The sequence below is a fragment of the Formica exsecta genome, unplaced genomic scaffold (genome assembly GCF_003651465.1).
Source record: "Formica exsecta isolate Colony F162 unplaced genomic scaffold, ASM365146v1 scaffold247, whole genome shotgun sequence".
Classification (NCBI taxonomy): domain Eukaryota; kingdom Metazoa; phylum Arthropoda; class Insecta; order Hymenoptera; family Formicidae; genus Formica; species Formica exsecta.
Genome location: NW_021849743.1, coordinates 118,542 through 135,643, shown reverse-complemented (window position 1 = coordinate 135,643; position 17,102 = coordinate 118,542). Strand labels below are relative to the sequence as shown.

The following is a 17,102-nucleotide window of genomic DNA, read 5'->3' as shown; positions in this document are numbered from 1 at the left end:
ATGTCCCTTTGACAGCAGTAAACGTACACGGCCTATAAATAAATAATATATCACGTTGTATTAATTAAAATATAAATACATAAACTTACAATTTTATACAGCTTCAGAAGGATTGTAAATATGTCGAGATTTCTATCAAGGGGACAATAAACTATATGTAAACCATAAGTTTAGTTTACTGTTTTCTTATAGAATATCTTTGGTGTGTATATATATATATATATATATATAATATATATATGTGTGTGTTAATAGACAAATGTAAAATAAACATATCAACTCGCCGTTTGTCAGTACACCCTGCTTCATGGGGAAGCCTTGCTTGTCGTTACCACCAGAGATGCGAACTACATAGCCCTTCCATTCATCTCCCAACGCATCGGCTTCGACCTCAGCACCCATGCGTTTCTCGTAGAAAATTCTGAGCTTGTGCTCGTCCGAGATTTCGAATAACTTTTGACATCCTGTCGCGGGAAACGATACGTTCAGCTGTAACAATCGAATGCATACACGAGTTAGGAAAAATGTACATAGATTTTTTAATCGAGGTTAGGTAAAAATTATTTTTATTACGAAAAGAACATTATATCAACAAAAAAAAAGCGGCATATTAATTTTACGAATTATAAGGTATACAGTGATAAAAGAGACACGTTGTAATCATGACTTAATGTAAAGTAAAACGATGCAATGTTTTACTTGACGTCGTCTGATACCGCAGTTATTTATAATCGGCACTACGTGTATATAAATATAATTTTAACTAATATACAAACATCATAGCATCCACAATACTTCAGTACATCGAAAAAAATCTATATTTTACGCCATGGACGCGAGATTCCTGAAATATTCGCGGATTCTCACCTTCATCCTAACGATGTTTAAATCATGCCACGAGCCATGAACGAGAAAGGATACAGCTGAAGCTTTGTACAGGCGTCTCGCTTAATAGTATCCACTGTTGCCAACTAATGCTAGAAATCTATAGAAAGGGATCTATGGAAACATGTAGGGATCTATCTCTGGATTCGGACAAGAGACAAAGATTTCTTTACTCTGATTAGTCGAATAAAATTCAAGGCAATAACCAATCAGGATAAGGAAATCTTACTCTCTTTGTTCTGATTGGTCAATCAAACGTGTCGAAGCATCTCTAGCGTCGTCTCGACCTTATCGATCATGTAACTTTTCCTCTAGGGCGGAACACGAAAAGTGAAAAATTTTGGGCGTTTTCCAGCGTACACAGACGACACAGTGTACTACACATTATCACTCGATTGGCTATATTTTAAATTTCTTCATTTGACAGCCAATCATGTGATAATGTGTAATACACTGTGTCGTCTGTGTACCTTGCTGGAAAACGCCCTTTACCATCAATTTCAATGGTAATATTTTCCACTTTTCACATTTCCAGATTCCAGAGTTTTGAATGCATTGGGTTCAGATCTAATTGTTTATAATTAGTCTTTATATATGTACATAATCAATCAGGATACCGATCATGTAACTTTTTCCCTAGGGCGGAAACGTGAAAAATGAAAAATATTAGCATTGAAATTAATGGCAAAATTTTTCACTTTTCGCTTTTCCGCCCTAGGGGAAAAGTTACATGATCAATACCCAGTAGCGGGATTCTCTAAAGCCCGTATCAGACTACGCACTGAAGATTGAGATTCAAGATTCAAGATTGAAATTTGACCAATCAGAATAAAGAAATTTTAGTCCTTTTTGTTCTGATTAGTCAAATTCCAATCTTTAATTTTCAATCTTCAATTTTCAATGCGTAGTCTGATACGGGCATAACGTCTTATTGTTAGCGACAATTATCGTTGGTCTAGTTTCCACCGAAGTATTAATTCGCATCTAGCGCGGCGTAGGACCGCCGAAGTCAACGGTCCGATTCTGTTTCGGTGCGCATCGAATTTAACGTTTCCATCGACTTAAATTTAGTCCTACGCCGCGCTAGATGCGAATTGATACTTACGGTGGAAACTAGACCATTGTCGTTAGCGAACGATAGCCTATGAGAGTTGCGCTTTTCACCAGGATTGTCCTTGCCATTGGCTGTCGCAAGTTAACGATACCGAAAATTGTCGATAGCAAGTTATTGAATCCCACTACTGCGGTACGTTCGAAAACAGCACTCGAGCATCGTTCTATCTTTGTTCAACTTTTAGTAAATAACAAAGATAGAACGACGCTCGTGTGCACACGAGTCATGTTTCCGAACGCAGCCCTGATGTTTAGATCCGTCATTCGTCATTCGAAATTCGAAACGAAAGCCGATTATTCAATTTCACAAATCAACTTTTGTACATGAAAGCCAAATTTTACATTTTATATAGGTTGGAAAAGTGAATTGAATTGAATTTAAAGTACCACCAAAAATGCTCTTGCCAAAAGTGCTCTTGAAAGAACTGATATATGTGAATGAAATTTATACTTGAAACCTTGAAAGCACACGTTATAATCTCTAACCATTGTTCGTTTTAACGGCATGTGAAATTATACCTTTAGTAGTATTATCGAAAGAGGTATGTTCTTATTCTCAAAATTTCTAGTGGAACATGTTAAAACATTAGCAAAGTGTATAAAATTTTGTACATTATTTTATTACTCCTGAATATTCTCAAAATCTGAGCATAATCTCTAATCGATTTGTAATTTCTCCCAATGTAATTAGGTTGATTGCATATTGCAAACGAATTTATAAACGATTTTATAATCTTAGATTATAATTTCGATTAAATATAATGTCAAACACATATATGTTATTAAAATATATACATCTTATTTCAATGCATGTTTTAAACTACTTGATGCTTCAATATGTATGTATAATTGAATAATGTATAATACAATATTAATCGGATAAAACAGACAATTTCGAAAGTTTATTATTATTTATCTAAATTATTATTTACCTAACTTATTATATATAAGAGCATATTCGATGATTTTGGGAAATCTTATGTAGTAAATCAACGTGGAAATGACAAAAAGAATAATTGGAATATTGCAAATAGATATTTATACACGCAAGATGCAGTGAACATGTGAAATTCTGTAATTATATTTTTCAATATAAGTATAATAAGCTTTGTGGCAGTACATTAAATATATTTGCGAATGCATTTATGTGTGTATGTGTGTGTGTGTGGTGATGTATATGTATGTGTGCGTGTTAATTAATAATCTTGAATAATTGAAATATTAATAAAGTATAAATTCTCTCTTGAATGCCCTGGAACATTGCATGCGAATTGATACAGTCTATTGCACACGTAATATATGTTGTGACATATTCGCTTGCTAATATACACTAGAAATGCAAAAAATTACCATAATTTTATCTCGATAAATCCAACAAAGTAAAGAGTTACATATAATTCAAACATTTAATTCTATTGAAAATTATAACGTCAAACAAAAATTTTTTAAACATATTAAAGAGAAATTATAATGTTCACAATTATATATTAATTATTTCACAAATTTATTGAATACATTTCGCTAAATTCCGATTAACTGCGTAATTAAAATTAATCGGCATTCATACATTGAAACGTGTTTTACATGAAAGACTTACGAGTTATTAAAACATTTGATTCATATTTGTACAGAGTATGTATTTTGAAAAAATAAACCCGAATTTAATATCGTAAACCTGACATGTTGACGAAAAACGTTGCATTTTTTTTAAATTTTGTGTCTGCAAATCGCGATTCAAACAGATACAGCTTATTAACAAATAGAAAGTCGCGTCATATCAATACGAGCCCTGCCTTTGTGCGAATACCATATTTATATTTATATATGTGTAATAACAATAATAATAATAATAATAAAATAATAAAATATAATATAAATAGCTAGAGTCACAATATGTATGCATCTTAATATTTGGCGTGAATCACGTTTAAGACTACTATAAATCGCGCACGGTGTGCTTATTACGATATTAAGGACAAAACAACGAAACAAGAAACGAGAACAAGGAACAAAAAAATACTAATTATCAATTATTAAGAAACTCGCGAGTATAAATTCTAAAAGTTGGAATTCCGCGAGTAAACAAATGACGAGCGAACAAATCACAGTAACGACACTATTTCTATTATTTCACGAATAACCGAGTCTTACACATGTCAACACAATTATATATATATAATTTGTCCACAGATATCACACAATCGCGTTACAAAAATCGTAATCGGAAAATCAGTGCAGCAAAATGAGACCATAGATTATTAAGAATCGAGTGACAAAGAGCGCGATGTTACAATAATATTGACGATTCTCTTAATTAAATTGAGTCAAGAAAGATTTGACAGAATCTTTATATCCTCCAGAAAAATTTACTTTCTAATATTGCTGAGTAATCTTTTTTTATCTCTTTATTATTTTTCGAATTTCCAAAAATTCAAAAATTATTTTGTACTTTGTTCTAATTTCAATATAATTTAAATTTAAAATATTTGCGCTCTCAACTGTTTAAATCTAGAATTGAAACATATCGATATATATTTCATAAGCTATAAAAGATATGAAAATGAAAAAGTAATTTTGTGCGCACCTCTATGAAATTGATACGTGTTGTATGCATAATTATCGTAAGCATAATCATTTTCACAAAAACATGTACTTTTCGCTAATTTAGTAAACTTAATTTCAAATTAAGTATACTTTTCACATACTAACTTGATAAAAATAATTCTGTCAATTCTTGTGTTCATTTTATCAACGTCTATAAAAATAATTTTAATTATAGTCATATTTCTTTCCTTTTTGCAGTGCATGCACTTGTTCGTCAATTTATCAGTGTCATATTTTATTGATAAAATATAATTTCGCGGTCCCTTTACAAAAATAATTATCTTATCATCCTTTCTTGAGCACAAGTTTAATATGCATTACATTTACGCACCATTTCAAAAAATCGCCTAATTCATCGCCCTTTGTCTGTGAAAATTCTTGTGTTATTAATATCAATCACTCGCGTCTTTTTAAAATTGAAAAGTTTAGCATCCCTAAATTTTTAACTCCTCTCTTACTACTTCTCAATTCTCTTTCGATTTTACATTTCATCCACCAGGAAATTATTCAAAATATATCTTTTAGTCTAAAGTCGCATTCCTATTTAAGATGAATTTAATTTAAAACGAAATATGCAATCAATAATATAAACAAGCACAATTAAAAATTGTCAAAATTAATTTTTATCTCATAAAATTTGTTTCGCGTCATGGAACCGAATCGATTGATAGAACACTTCATTTATATGCGTTTTACCTACAGCTAAACTTACGCAAACATTCGATACAAAATAATCTACTTAAATGCATTTGGCATGTTTTGTTCTTAATTCGAAGCCCGTCCGCCTCTATCGTCATCATTATCCTCACTATCGCGAAACCCACTACTATTTCAATAATATTTTGTTACAATCAGCTTCCAATCCCGGATGATTCGAGACTGATTGTATAACGTCGGTTAGCATTATAATTAAGATTAATTATATATTTTTTTATTCTTATATTCTATAATTAAGGATATTTCTAAAAAGGGACGTATTGCAACCGGGAATAATTGTTAGCAAATCCTCCAGATTAATCCCGAAAATTAACACTGGTAAGTGTAATTTTTACGTGTATAGTATATTTAATCCGGTTTTATTATTTTTTATTAAAAATCTCGCACTTTGCCATTATATATCTGTCTTTGGTCTCTGTTAGCTATTTAGCTTTCAACAGCAACAGGAATTCTATGGAAAATATATGCGCATTTAAAAAGTCTTACACTCAAATTATTCCATGTTATATATGTATATTACCTATTGAAGATCTTTTTCTGTGTCAAATAGAATCAATAAAAAATATTATAACTATATTTTGTAGAACTATATCCTCTCTCTTTCAGTTATAATCATTTTACAATGCTCTCTATTTTATCGAAGAAAATATCCCTAACAGATATTGTAACCTTTGAATCTTTTGTGTAGTTTGATATTTATTTAATATTTTGCTTCTTTACCATAACTAAAGAAGAAAAAGAAACTATATTGTGCAAACAATTTTTCTGAAAACTTATAATTTTGCAATACTTTTTTGCAGTACTTTTTGTTGATATTTATATATTTGAAGATATAAAATCTCTGAGAATTGTGAGACTCAAAAGATTAAATAGATTTGATAGATTGTTTATTTCTGCGCCAAATTTTACTTTAGTTACTTTCCCATAATTTCAGATGCATTTTAATAGAATTTAAAGCAATGCAAAACTTCTCGACGCGCATATACATATAATTAGAAAGATAATCTTCAATTTCGACGAGACTTGCCTTTCCGGTCGCCTTGCGCCGGAGAACACTGACCAGTTTCAATTGCTTTAATCAACATTACCATTGCAATTGATGCTTCATTTTTAAAGCAATTACATTGAACTTTGGACTCTGTCGCGTATCAGTGATTAAACATCCTCGGCACTAATCACTTTAATTCTTTACCACTTTACTCGTCATCACTTTGTCCTGTTTGTATTTACTAAAGCACTCGGCCTCACATGAACATTCTGCCTGTTGGATTTGCTTCTGCTAGCGACCGTCGAAGCGTCAATCACCGATCTTCGGTTCTTATCTAATCTCTCCTTCTCTGCTTCTTCTGCATCCCTCCTCTTACTCTCAGACTTCTGGGCGCAATTCACCGACTTGCACGCGATCCTCCCAGTTTTTGCCTCGCCCTCGTACATCTTCCTTAATGGCTGCGGCGTGTAGAATAAACTGAATCGTTTTGACCTCGTCGTTGTCTTCTGCCTCACTTCATCGCGCAATTCATCCGTTGAACTAAATTTTCGCGTCGTAACTTTGTCGCCGTCGCGCACCTCTTCAGGTGATCTTTTTGTCGCGCATGATGAGTAGCAGCTGTATCTCTTGCTTCTGACATTTCTGGAATCTATCGGGTTTTTCCTATTGATATATCTTTCATGCCGCAGTTTTACCGGTTCGTTCTTCACGCATTTGTCTGTTTCTTGAACTCTCAGACTGTTGCACGTCTTTTTGTCAGGCTGAATGTCCAGTTTGGGTGACCTCAACGCATTCAGCGCAGTTGAATATTGTATTCGGGTCTGTAATATCTTCGCGGCAGATTTAGTCTGATCCTGATTAACTGTGAGTTGCGAAGAAATTTGCAAAGGACGATTCACAAGACAGTTATTTTGGTGCGCGTATCGAAAACTCACATTCTCGAAGCTATCAGTTGACTCCATACTTTGCGTCGAGCTTGACTTTTGTCCGCGTGCCAAACGCGCGAACTGAATGTTTACGAAACTGTCGGAAGTCTCGATATCGTTGCCAGTCGAACTGTCACCGGTTAAGCTATCGCTCGATGTTGACACAGTTATGTTGCTGTTGCGAAAGTCGTCATTAAACCTGCTCTCGCTATCATCGCGATTCATATCGCACAAGTTTTTTCTATTGCATTTACTTTGTCGATTCGCGGAGGCAAATTTATTCGACGACTTGGGCGTCTCGCAGTTCAAGTCGAGATGTTTTTTTTCCTTCGATGAGTTTTCATTTTTTTCGTCGCCTCGATGATTAATGGGAGTTGCGGCAGTCTTTATGGTAACTTCATCGCAACGAGTCGACAAACTGCTATGATAATTATACGTGTTTAAATTTTCCGAAATGCTGTTGAGCGAAGAAGTAGCGCTTTGCGACTTGAGACGACATCGTGGTATTCTATTATCATTCAAATTATCTATCAGATCGTGCATCGATCGGCTTAAGCTGTGAATGGTTCTCAGACAGTCAAAACTAAGGAACACCGGCTCATCCTCGCTGTGATTGCCATTGGCGAAGTCGATTTCGTCGCAATCCTGTTTATCTTGCCTTCTCGAGATGTCGATAAGCTCCAGTGCGTCGCGATGATTGACGTTCTTCCATTCAACTCTTGTTTTGACATGATCGGTCTCCTGCCGTTGATTGCGCTGCTTTTTAAAGTCGAACTCAAAGGTAGCCAACCTTATCGGCTTACACTGCTGATACCGGTGTTGCTCCGTCGATGCGTCGGTGGTTGTTGCTGCTGCGGTCTGCTCGCCTCCTAGAAAGCTCTGCTGATATACAGAGGCGGGGCAAAAGAAAAGAAAAAGCACTGCTACAGATACAGCAAACCACTACGGAAGCTTCCTTAGTCTTGTAATTGAGATGAAGCTGACGAAGTGCGAGGGAAATTGCGGCGGATAGGTTTTCGCTCACACCACGCTCGTAACATAAAAATCCCGCCCAGCATAAAGCAGAGAAAATTTCAAAATGACGAATTTAGAAAGAGAGAGAGAGAGAGAGCGAGCGAAAAAATTTCTCGAATAATTATATTTATATATAGATGATTAAATCTATTTCTAAAAAATATAGTGTGTGTGTGTGTGTGTGTGTGTGTGTGTGTGTGTGTGTGTGTGTGTGTGTGTGTGTGTGTGTGTGTGTGTGTGTGTGTGTGTGTGTGTGTGTGTGTGTGTGTGTGTGTGTGTGTGTGTGTGTGTGTGTGTGTGTGTGTGTGTGTGTGTGTGTGTGTGTGTGTGTGTGTGTGTGTGTGTGTGTGAAGTACACAGTCTGTTCCAAAAGTTTCCGAACTTCGAATAGACGGTATTAGTAGCGCTATCTGTTTAATCAAGATCACGCTGTCTTCGTAGATCAGATAACTATAACCTTCGAGATAACTTCACTTCTATACCTATAAATCAGATGTTAGTGGGATCTCGATCAAACTTAGCAGAATTTTTAACGAAGCTTCTACAAAGACAGCATGACCTTAATTAAACAGATAGCGCTACTAATATCCTCTGTAGAAAAACAGTTCGGATACTTTTGGGACAGGCCGTGTATGTGTGCACATCACACACATTTATATAACATATATTACATGGTCCATAAGAAATGCCATTTTTGTGCAATAAAAACATTCATCGCTTTCGAAATAATTAAATTTTTCAAATGAGAATTTAATTGAAAAATTGATCATAGGTGATATTATTATATACAGCATGTTGCAATATAATAATAAAGAATATATATATATATACTTGATTAAAAGTATAAATTTATATGCATCTTATCATTTAAAAATTATTTAAAAAAAAAATGATATATGTAATCAGATATGCTGTCTCTCATCTTTTCATGTAGCGTGATGTAACGAGCTGGCGAAAGTTAAAGAAATCGTGCTCAAAATAATAAATGCGATAGCAAATGTTTTATAAAGACAAAAATTACCCCATATTTATCTTATTTTTGGTTACTGCGAGAGAATGAGAAAAAAATTTTAAGCCATGCGGGGATATAGGCAACGCGGTAGGATTGATTTTTCTAACTCGTAAGAAACAATAAAAAATAATATTGTACACTAGTGATAGTTACCGCAAGCCACGGATGATCTAACACATCCTCGGCACTGAAGCGAAGTTCCGGCTGTGCTTGCAACATGTTCGAAATTAATTGCTTCGCCGAATCTGACACCGTATCCCAGTATGGTGACGTAAATTCGTACTGGCCGCTCAGAATACGTTCGAACAGTTCCTCCTGTTCGTTTTCTACCGATACAAAAGGTGGAAAGCCACATAGAAGAATATACAGAATCACACCGGCCGCCCATACATCAATCTGAAAATAAGTAAGATTTATTTTGGATATGAAATGTAAAAAAAAAAGACTAATCTACTATGCACTAAATAATACATAATATGTTTAGATTGCGGAATCAAAAATCTATATTCTTTTCTTTTCAAGTAAATATCTCTTACATATGAAAAATATGTTGAATTGAATTAATTTAGAAAGCAATAATTTGATAATTTTATTCGTCATTCTTAATTAGTGATTTTATTAAAACAAATAAATATACCTTTAAACCGTATCCGGTTTCGGCGAGAATTTCCGGTGCCACATAAGTGGGAGTACCACAAACCGTGTATAAAGGTTCTCTCACGACTTGCGCAAGTCCAAAGTCGCCCAGTTTTAAGCATCTAACGTGACTACCATCCATTTCAACTAGGAGATTTTCTGGTTTAACATCGCGGTGTACAATGTGATGAGAATGCAAATAAGCCAAGGCGGAAGTCAGATGACCAATCATCACACTTGCCTCTGCTTCAGAAAATTTCGTCGCAGCTGCGATTGCATCAAACAAATCTCCCCCCTAAAAAGCAAACAGCATTAATAATATATATAATTTCTATACATTTCCTATACATTAATTATTATGTCAATGTCGTGTATATTAATTAAATTGAATTAAATTAAGTTAAACATGAATTAAATTTAAGCTCCATTAGCTTCTTTTAATTTCGATAACGCACCTTGACAAGTTCCATGACTAAAAATAGCTGATCAGCAGTCTCTTGCTCCGCAATTAAGCTGATTATGTTGGGGTGGCAGACTTGCCTCAGGATCGCCACCTCACTTGCTAACATCGTCTCCTTGCCCTGACACTTGTATTTATCCACAATTTTCATAGCATATTCAGCACCAGTAGATCTAAAATATCATCGACATATTTTGTATATACATTTTTCTTAAATTAAGCAACTAAGTTGAAGAAAATATCTCTGGGACTAAGATAATAAAGAGAATTTAAGATAAATTATACTAAATTAATAATACTAAATTATCTTTTATATTAATCAGGATATTTTTTCACCCCCCTCCCTCTATTAAATTCTTTCACACATATCATATATAATTATTTATCACTTGTAAAGTAATTATTATATATACCTTCTTCTAAGTTTAAATGAAAGGTTTTATAATTTATATAAAAAAAAGTGCCTATATATTATATTACATATTGTATATTTTAGGTTGAACGGAAAGTTCGTTCCATTTTTTGCTAACAAATGAAAACGGCATGAACTTTCCGTTCAACCCAATATTATATTATATACTCACTTATGAATGCAATGCCTAACTAAGATAATAAAGAGAATTTAAGATAAATTATACTAAATTAATAATACTAAATTATCTTTTATATTAATCAGGATATTTTTTCACCCCCCTCCCTCTATTAAATTCTTTCACACATATCATATATAATTATTTATCACTTGTAAAGTAATTATTATATATACCTTCTTCTAAGTTTAAATGAAAGGTTTTATAATTTATATAAAAAAAAGTGCCTATATATTATATTACATATTGTATATTTTAGGTTGAACGGAAAGTTCGTTCCATTTTTTGCTAACAAATGAAAACGGCATGAACTTTCCGTTCAACCCAATATCATATTATATACTCACTTATGAATGCAATGCCTAACGACAGCAAAGTTTCCGTCTCCAATAACATGCCCCACAGTGTAGTGTAGCCTCAGTGGTTGGGGCAGTATCAAAGATGATGGACTGGGAGTCCTGACTTGAGGCGTAGTGAGCATCTTCTTGCCAGATTTTCTCGGCATACGTGGCATCGGGCCGCTCTGTCGCTTAGAACTCCACGGACATCGTCGAAAACTCTGCACGCACTTACTCTCCTCAAAGTCTAGCTCAAAGTCCTCCTGTATAGACTTCTCCGGACCATACGCCACGAAGATGTCGTCGCTGTCGAAAAATTGCTCGAGCGAAGTGACTTGCTGACCCGACAATGTGTACACCTTCCTTACCGCCCCAGAGTCAAGTTTCACTGCTTCTGTAATCGCCTCCATTGCATGCTCAAGACTCGGCGCATTACGCTTGTTCAGCAACAGTCTCATCACTTTACGCGGCTTGGTACCGTGGCGGATCAGCGTTACGATGCGCGCTTTCACGCACAGCGGAATGGCACTGATCTGCCTGCCGGTGCCAACGCCGCTACCGCTAGCCGCTGGCGACTGCGGTAATCCAGACAAAGAGCTCCCTCGACGGACCTTGGACGCCGAATACTCAACCTTCTTGAAGATCTCACCTTGGCCAGATACCACATAGCACTTGCCATCCTCCAAGTCGCTGACGCTCTGTACTTTACGGCCGTCCATGGTATAGATCGCACGAACACCGTTCGGTAGGGTTACACTCGACACCAAGGCACGTGTCAGATCAGATGCAAGACTGTCAAAGCTGCGATATCTTTCTGGCGTCACTGCCATTACCACGCCTGTGTAATATTTGTCTCCATTGCGGAAAAATCGGACTCTCTTGGCCTTTTTAGTGGGTGGTGTCCTGAGAACATTTAAGGTGTGTCGCGATGTGATGTCCAATATCCTTTCATCCAGGCTCATTATGGTAGACGAATCGAGATCACCACTACCACCTGCTGAAAAGTTGCCACCGCTAGACGGTGAAGCGCCTTGGTTCAGTGGTTCGTCCATCATTCTGTAACGTTTGTTCTTTTTATGAACACAAATTATTACACTATTATTCCATATATTTAAATGTGATGTCTGTTTTTAATATAATTCTAGTGTTATGGAACTTTTTTTTCTTCTTATTGAAATAAGCGTAACAAACACATTTAACTATTAACTAAAAGAAATAATAGCTATATAATAATACATATACAGAAAGAAAATGAATTTGTTGGGACAAAAAATATTATTAATGTAATTATATAAAAAAGTGATTATAATTTAATATCTTTCAACAACTAATTACTAATTTTAACATAGTTTAACACTTATATTACACATTATAATTAATACCAATCAATCTTATTATCATAGAGTGATACACACATTGAAAAGTGTATAAATTCATTGTCTTAATCAATCTGAAACACTTGTATTTTTAATTTTATTTACATGACACATTTTTTCTCTATCTCTCTCTCTCTTTGCATATATTAATTATAATATTATATTAATTATAAAATAATAAACTATACCATGCTCTTATCTACAATTCTACTCATTACAGATACAAAATCACTTAAAAATGATCGCGAATTCTTATTGTTAATAAACTAAAAATATTCTCTAGAGTGGCATTCCAATTTTTTACACCATCAGCAGCAGTATGAGTCATACATTAGAAAGTGCACTTGACAGGTGCAATGAAAGCGGAATTTCATCCGATGGTCATCAAATCGCTATCGACTGCCAAAGGCACACAGAGATACTAATCTGCGTCTAATGCTCGGGGCTAATATCATAAAGAGAGGACAGGGACAGGAAGATAGAACAGGACAAGATGTTGCGACAGCAGAATGCAGTTAACCTGCTTGCTTTTAACAGATCGGCGATCGACGATACGAGCCGAATACGAGCTGTTCAATGAGCGTGCGTTGTGCGTCCACTCTCTCACTCACCTGCTCCTGCTCGCAGGCCGAGCAAAACGCGGTCGATCGTCTCGATAGCACGAGACGAAAAGCTAGTTTACACAAGCGCTATAGACCGAACGTGAATTATCACCAACAGTCAGCGAGCTTGAGCAAGCTAACATTTTCGTGGCAGCGGCAGCGACTCAAACCTCGAGCTTTCAGATTGCCTCAACATAGATAATAAAATTCATAGATGGAGTATATTCTGCGACGAGGGAAGAAGACTTCCACCCTACGTTCGGATATTCGAACATACAATATCGTATCCAATAGAAAACTTTTGTTTCTAGATCTCAAAATTATTGCTAGTTAAAATCACTAGGAAATAAGCTCTTTTATTGGATATCGGACATTGATGTGATTATCGACCAAGCATAAGTTTATATGCAAACGCTCGGTCTAAATATACTATGTCTATGTTTATATGTATGGTCAATGGCGACAGCTTATGTCGCCATATTTGATTAGACTTGCTGACATAAGATGGCGCCATCGTGTCATAAAGTTGCCGCGTAAAATGGCGCCATTGCGTTTAAGCGCGAACAGCGAACAACGAACAACATTTGGTGGTGATATTCGAACGCGACGGTAGATCGTGGTAGATGGTTTCATCGAATCACGATAGATTAAAAACCGCATCGATTGTGCGTTTAGCGCGGCCGGGATAACCGCACTTAAAGATACCGTCCGCGTACCGATATATATATATATAAGCAGCGTTTTGGGATTGTATAAAATATTCAAACTGGTAAAATACATATGATGTGAGTATTTCTGTTCCAAAAATGAGAAAAGGCTAAAATAATTAATCTAATTGCGTAATAATTGTTTGCATCGTTTTAAATGTTTCATACTTTGTTAATTCAATAACAGGAGGAGAGAAAATATCCGGTGTGAACAAACGCCATTCATCGGTAAATGAATTGCTAATTACCGATTTTCTTCATAGAGGACAGTAAGATATCGTCGCGGTAGAAAAAAAAAATTTTAATCTCGTAATATTTATTTAGTTGTTTGTTGTTTTTACAATGCTTTTATACAGTATCTTTGATCAAATCTTCCTTCCTTTTTGCATATAGTTTTTAGACAAATCTCAATCGTCTTTTTGCTCTTGAGTTACGCAAGACATTTGTATCATTTCGGTTAACAATAAGAGTTGAGAAAATGGCGTGTTTGTTCGCTTATTCGTATCTGGCGCGCAAGTAGGCAGACAGGTAACCGTCATTATATATACCAACTCACACAGAGTAATGTTTTACAGTAGTGAGCAAAAGGAAGGGGATGAAGCGAGGCGGCCGAGCGAGATGGCAGCGTTCTCCACCTCCGCCCTCCGCCATCGCCTGCCTCCGACTCTGACCCTCTGACGTCTCGCCTGACGCCTGACCTGACGCCGTCGTGATGGGTGGCGGATGGCGGGTGACGGTAGCGGGAGCGGGGGATAGTGATAGTGGTGGTGGTGCCGGCCGGTAGTGGTAGCGGTGGTGATGCTAGTGGTGGTGGTAGCGATGACGGTGGCGGTGGCGGTGGCGGAAACGACGACGGCAACGCGGTCCGCACCGCACTCCGCGTCCGCGCTGTCCGCAGTAGTCCGCAGTTTCGTTCGGTGAGCGTTCGTAGTTCGTAGTCGGTCGTCGGTTGTCGGTCGTCGGTCGTTGGTCGTTGTTCGTTGGTCGTTGTTCGTTGGTCGTTGGTCGTTGGTCCAAGTTGATGTCAGTTGGTGTACGCGCGCGCGCGCGGGTGTAGAGGTGAAAGAGTGGAGGCCAGAAAAGAAAATTCGGAGCGGGAAGCAATCTTTTTAATGCGATATAAAAAAAGTGAGCGAGAAAATAGAGAAGAATCTTGCGTCAGAATGCTGAATGCGTGAAAAAGAAAAGAGAAGGACGAAAGGAAGGAGACGAAAAAGATCTGGAGCCGGAAAATGCGGTCGCGACACGTCGTAGCAGGTGAGTCAGATTCCCCCGAGTCATCGCGCGGTCGCCATCGCTGTGCGAGCGTCGCTAAGCCACAGACAACGCGCGGATCGCGAAAGCGTCTAGACACGAGTTGCATTTTACTAGAAATATCTGAAATAATTTTTTAATAAATTCACACACACATACACACGTACATTTTCATTCACGACTATAATCTTTATACGTAAATCTCAAATATAATTATCGTTTCGATCCTCGATCCAAATTTATAATGGATCGAAATGTTTGTAAAGCGTTGCACAGATGAGTTATGGTAAATTTTGAATAAAACGCGAGGAGATCGAGCAATCTGTATGGTATTAATATGATTCACGTTTATGCGGATATATTTCGTCGTTTTCCATGATGAATTATATTGTAAAATTCTCATTGTATCAACATTTTAACAATAAAACGTTGTAATTTAAAAGTATGAGGATCAAAGATCGTGCGACCGGTAATTCCTGGGGCGAGGGACAGTCGTAACACAGGTGAGGGAACGAATTCATCCTTGAAACAAAACATTCCGTGCACCTTATATTTACCTGACATATTGTTAGGAAGAAAACGCATCGTTACGCTCTAAGAGAGTCTGACATTCCGGATTCTGAATTCCGAATTCCGGCCCTAGTCAATAGAGAGGCCCTTTTCCAGGGTCGACATACATAAATTCCAATAGTAAAGATATTGTGGAAAAATCTAAGAAAATAACATTTTGAAGCCATTATTTTTCAAAGGGACTAAAAGAGTCAAACAGAATTAAAATCTCTTTGTGAATTAGAATTAAATAAAAAAGGCGATAAAATTGGTAGAAAAATTAGACAAAGTTTAAAAGAGGGATTAGGAGAAAATAGAATTGGAATTAAAAATTAACATATTTCTAAATGTATGCTTTATATTAGCTTCTGTGGATTTGTATCTCAAATATTACAAGTTATCGGCAGACTTTTCGCAATTTTGCCATTGCGCGCGATTGAATTTGTTCGATTAGATCTAGATATTGTTTGGTCCTACGCAATGTTTCCTGTGCAGCTCGCAACGTGATAACGAGACGGAGACGGAGTCGGAGCCGGAGCATGCTGAATCTATTGAAATCTCCCGCGAGTGAGTTCGATACCAGATATTATGATGAAGAAAACTTTCCCTTACCGCGTTGATATTGAATTTTACACTACATTAATTATACCTTATCATTTCATACACCAATTGTGTAGTATTAATTTTTATATAATTATACTCCTAACATTTTATTTTATTGAATTGAAAATTTTAAATTTCGGACACGCATTTTGAAGTCTTCTCTTTTTAATTACATTTCCAATTATTTAAAATTTATTTAATTCTTCATAAACATAAAGATATTCATAAATTAAGTTTTTTAAAAATTGTCTAATAATTAGTTACTTTATATAACTAAAGGAAAACATTTTTACATTCGTGTGACTGACTGGAAAATTGTAACAATACCGAATGAGAAAGTTATAACTTTGCTTGTGAGTACTAGAGTTTTCTAACGAATGCGATAAAACGGTTGGACGTTCTCTCTTAATGCATCGTAAACAATGATTGTAAAAATAAAATATTCCAATTGTATGCGAAGCGACATTAATCGCAACACGAATTAATCGATATCGTTTGGTGCAACGAATCTTACGATAGACTTGCAAAAAAATGGAGCGTTTAAAGGCGTCGAAGATAAAAATGGCACAAGTAAATATTTTTATCGCCTCACTATGTATTTTTCAGAGATGAAGAAGATATGATGATGTTAATCCACCATTTGTGTAACACTATAGTATATGCGCAGCTAGTTACAGGATTGTGGGTGGGGGGCCGGGGGGAGGTGATAATATTGAGAAGTTAAATGT

General features: G+C 36.0%; 3 protein-coding genes across 8 annotated transcripts in view; 1 reads left to right on the top strand and 2 right to left on the bottom strand.

Annotated features, from left to right (window-relative positions):
• Window positions 1–1,007, bottom strand: part of LOC115236401 (40S ribosomal protein S6) — a 2,326-nt gene extending 1,319 nt beyond the window's left edge. Inside the window, exons 1-3 of the mRNA XM_029808824.1 lie at window positions 868–1,007; window positions 285–489; window positions 1–32 (exon numbers count right to left, since the gene is read on the bottom strand). Coding sequence (XP_029664684.1) covers window positions 1–32; window positions 285–489; window positions 868–873 — 243 coding nt within the window. The 5' untranslated portion in view covers window positions 874–1,007. The remainder of the gene's footprint in view (window positions 33–284; window positions 490–867) is intronic.
• Window positions 1,008–2,721: 1,714 nt separating this feature from the next.
• LOC115236320 (serine/threonine-protein kinase GL21140) lies at window positions 2,722–13,432 on the bottom strand. 5 transcript variants are annotated; one of them, XM_029808689.1, is made up of 6 exons: window positions 12,848–13,432; window positions 11,293–12,353; window positions 10,351–10,528; window positions 9,897–10,190; window positions 9,413–9,655; window positions 2,722–8,115 (listed from the first exon to the last, which is right to left on the bottom strand). In XM_029808689.1, the coding sequence occupies exons 1-6, from the start codon at window positions 12,872–12,874 to the stop codon at window positions 6,526–6,528; spliced, it is 3,393 nt and encodes a 1,130-aa protein (XP_029664549.1). In that variant the 5' UTR covers window positions 12,875–13,432; the 3' UTR covers window positions 2,722–6,525. The 5 variants fall into 5 exon arrangements, with proteins under 5 accessions (XP_029664549.1, XP_029664551.1, XP_029664554.1 ...); XM_029808691.1 differs by having other exon boundaries at window positions 2,722–8,112; XM_029808694.1 differs by having other exon boundaries at window positions 11,293–12,339.
• Window positions 13,433–14,829: 1,397 nt separating this feature from the next.
• LOC115236268 (protein crumbs) overlaps window positions 14,830–17,102 on the top strand; it is a 34,134-nt gene continuing 31,861 nt past the window's right edge. For both annotated transcript variants that reach the window (XM_029808609.1, XM_029808608.1), the window contains exon 1: window positions 14,830–15,225. In XM_029808609.1, the coding sequence (XP_029664469.1) occupies window positions 15,201–15,225 (25 nt within the window). In that variant the 5' untranslated portion in view covers window positions 14,830–15,200. The remainder of the gene's footprint in view (window positions 15,226–17,102) is intronic.

Bases quoted from the DNA above. Each gene is read 5' to 3' on its own strand.
- LOC115236320 (XM_029808689.1), bottom strand. From the start codon at position 12,874: ATGAGTAGAATTGTAGATAAGAGCATG. The intron at 12,354-12,847 runs GTATAGTTTATT...GTTCATAAAAAG, and splicing joins GAATTGTAGATAAGAGCATG to AACAAACGTTACAGAATGAT. The intron at 9,656-9,896 runs GTATATTTATTT...ACTTATTTTCAG, and splicing joins AAACCGGATACGGTTTAAAG to ATTGATGTATGGGCGGCCGG.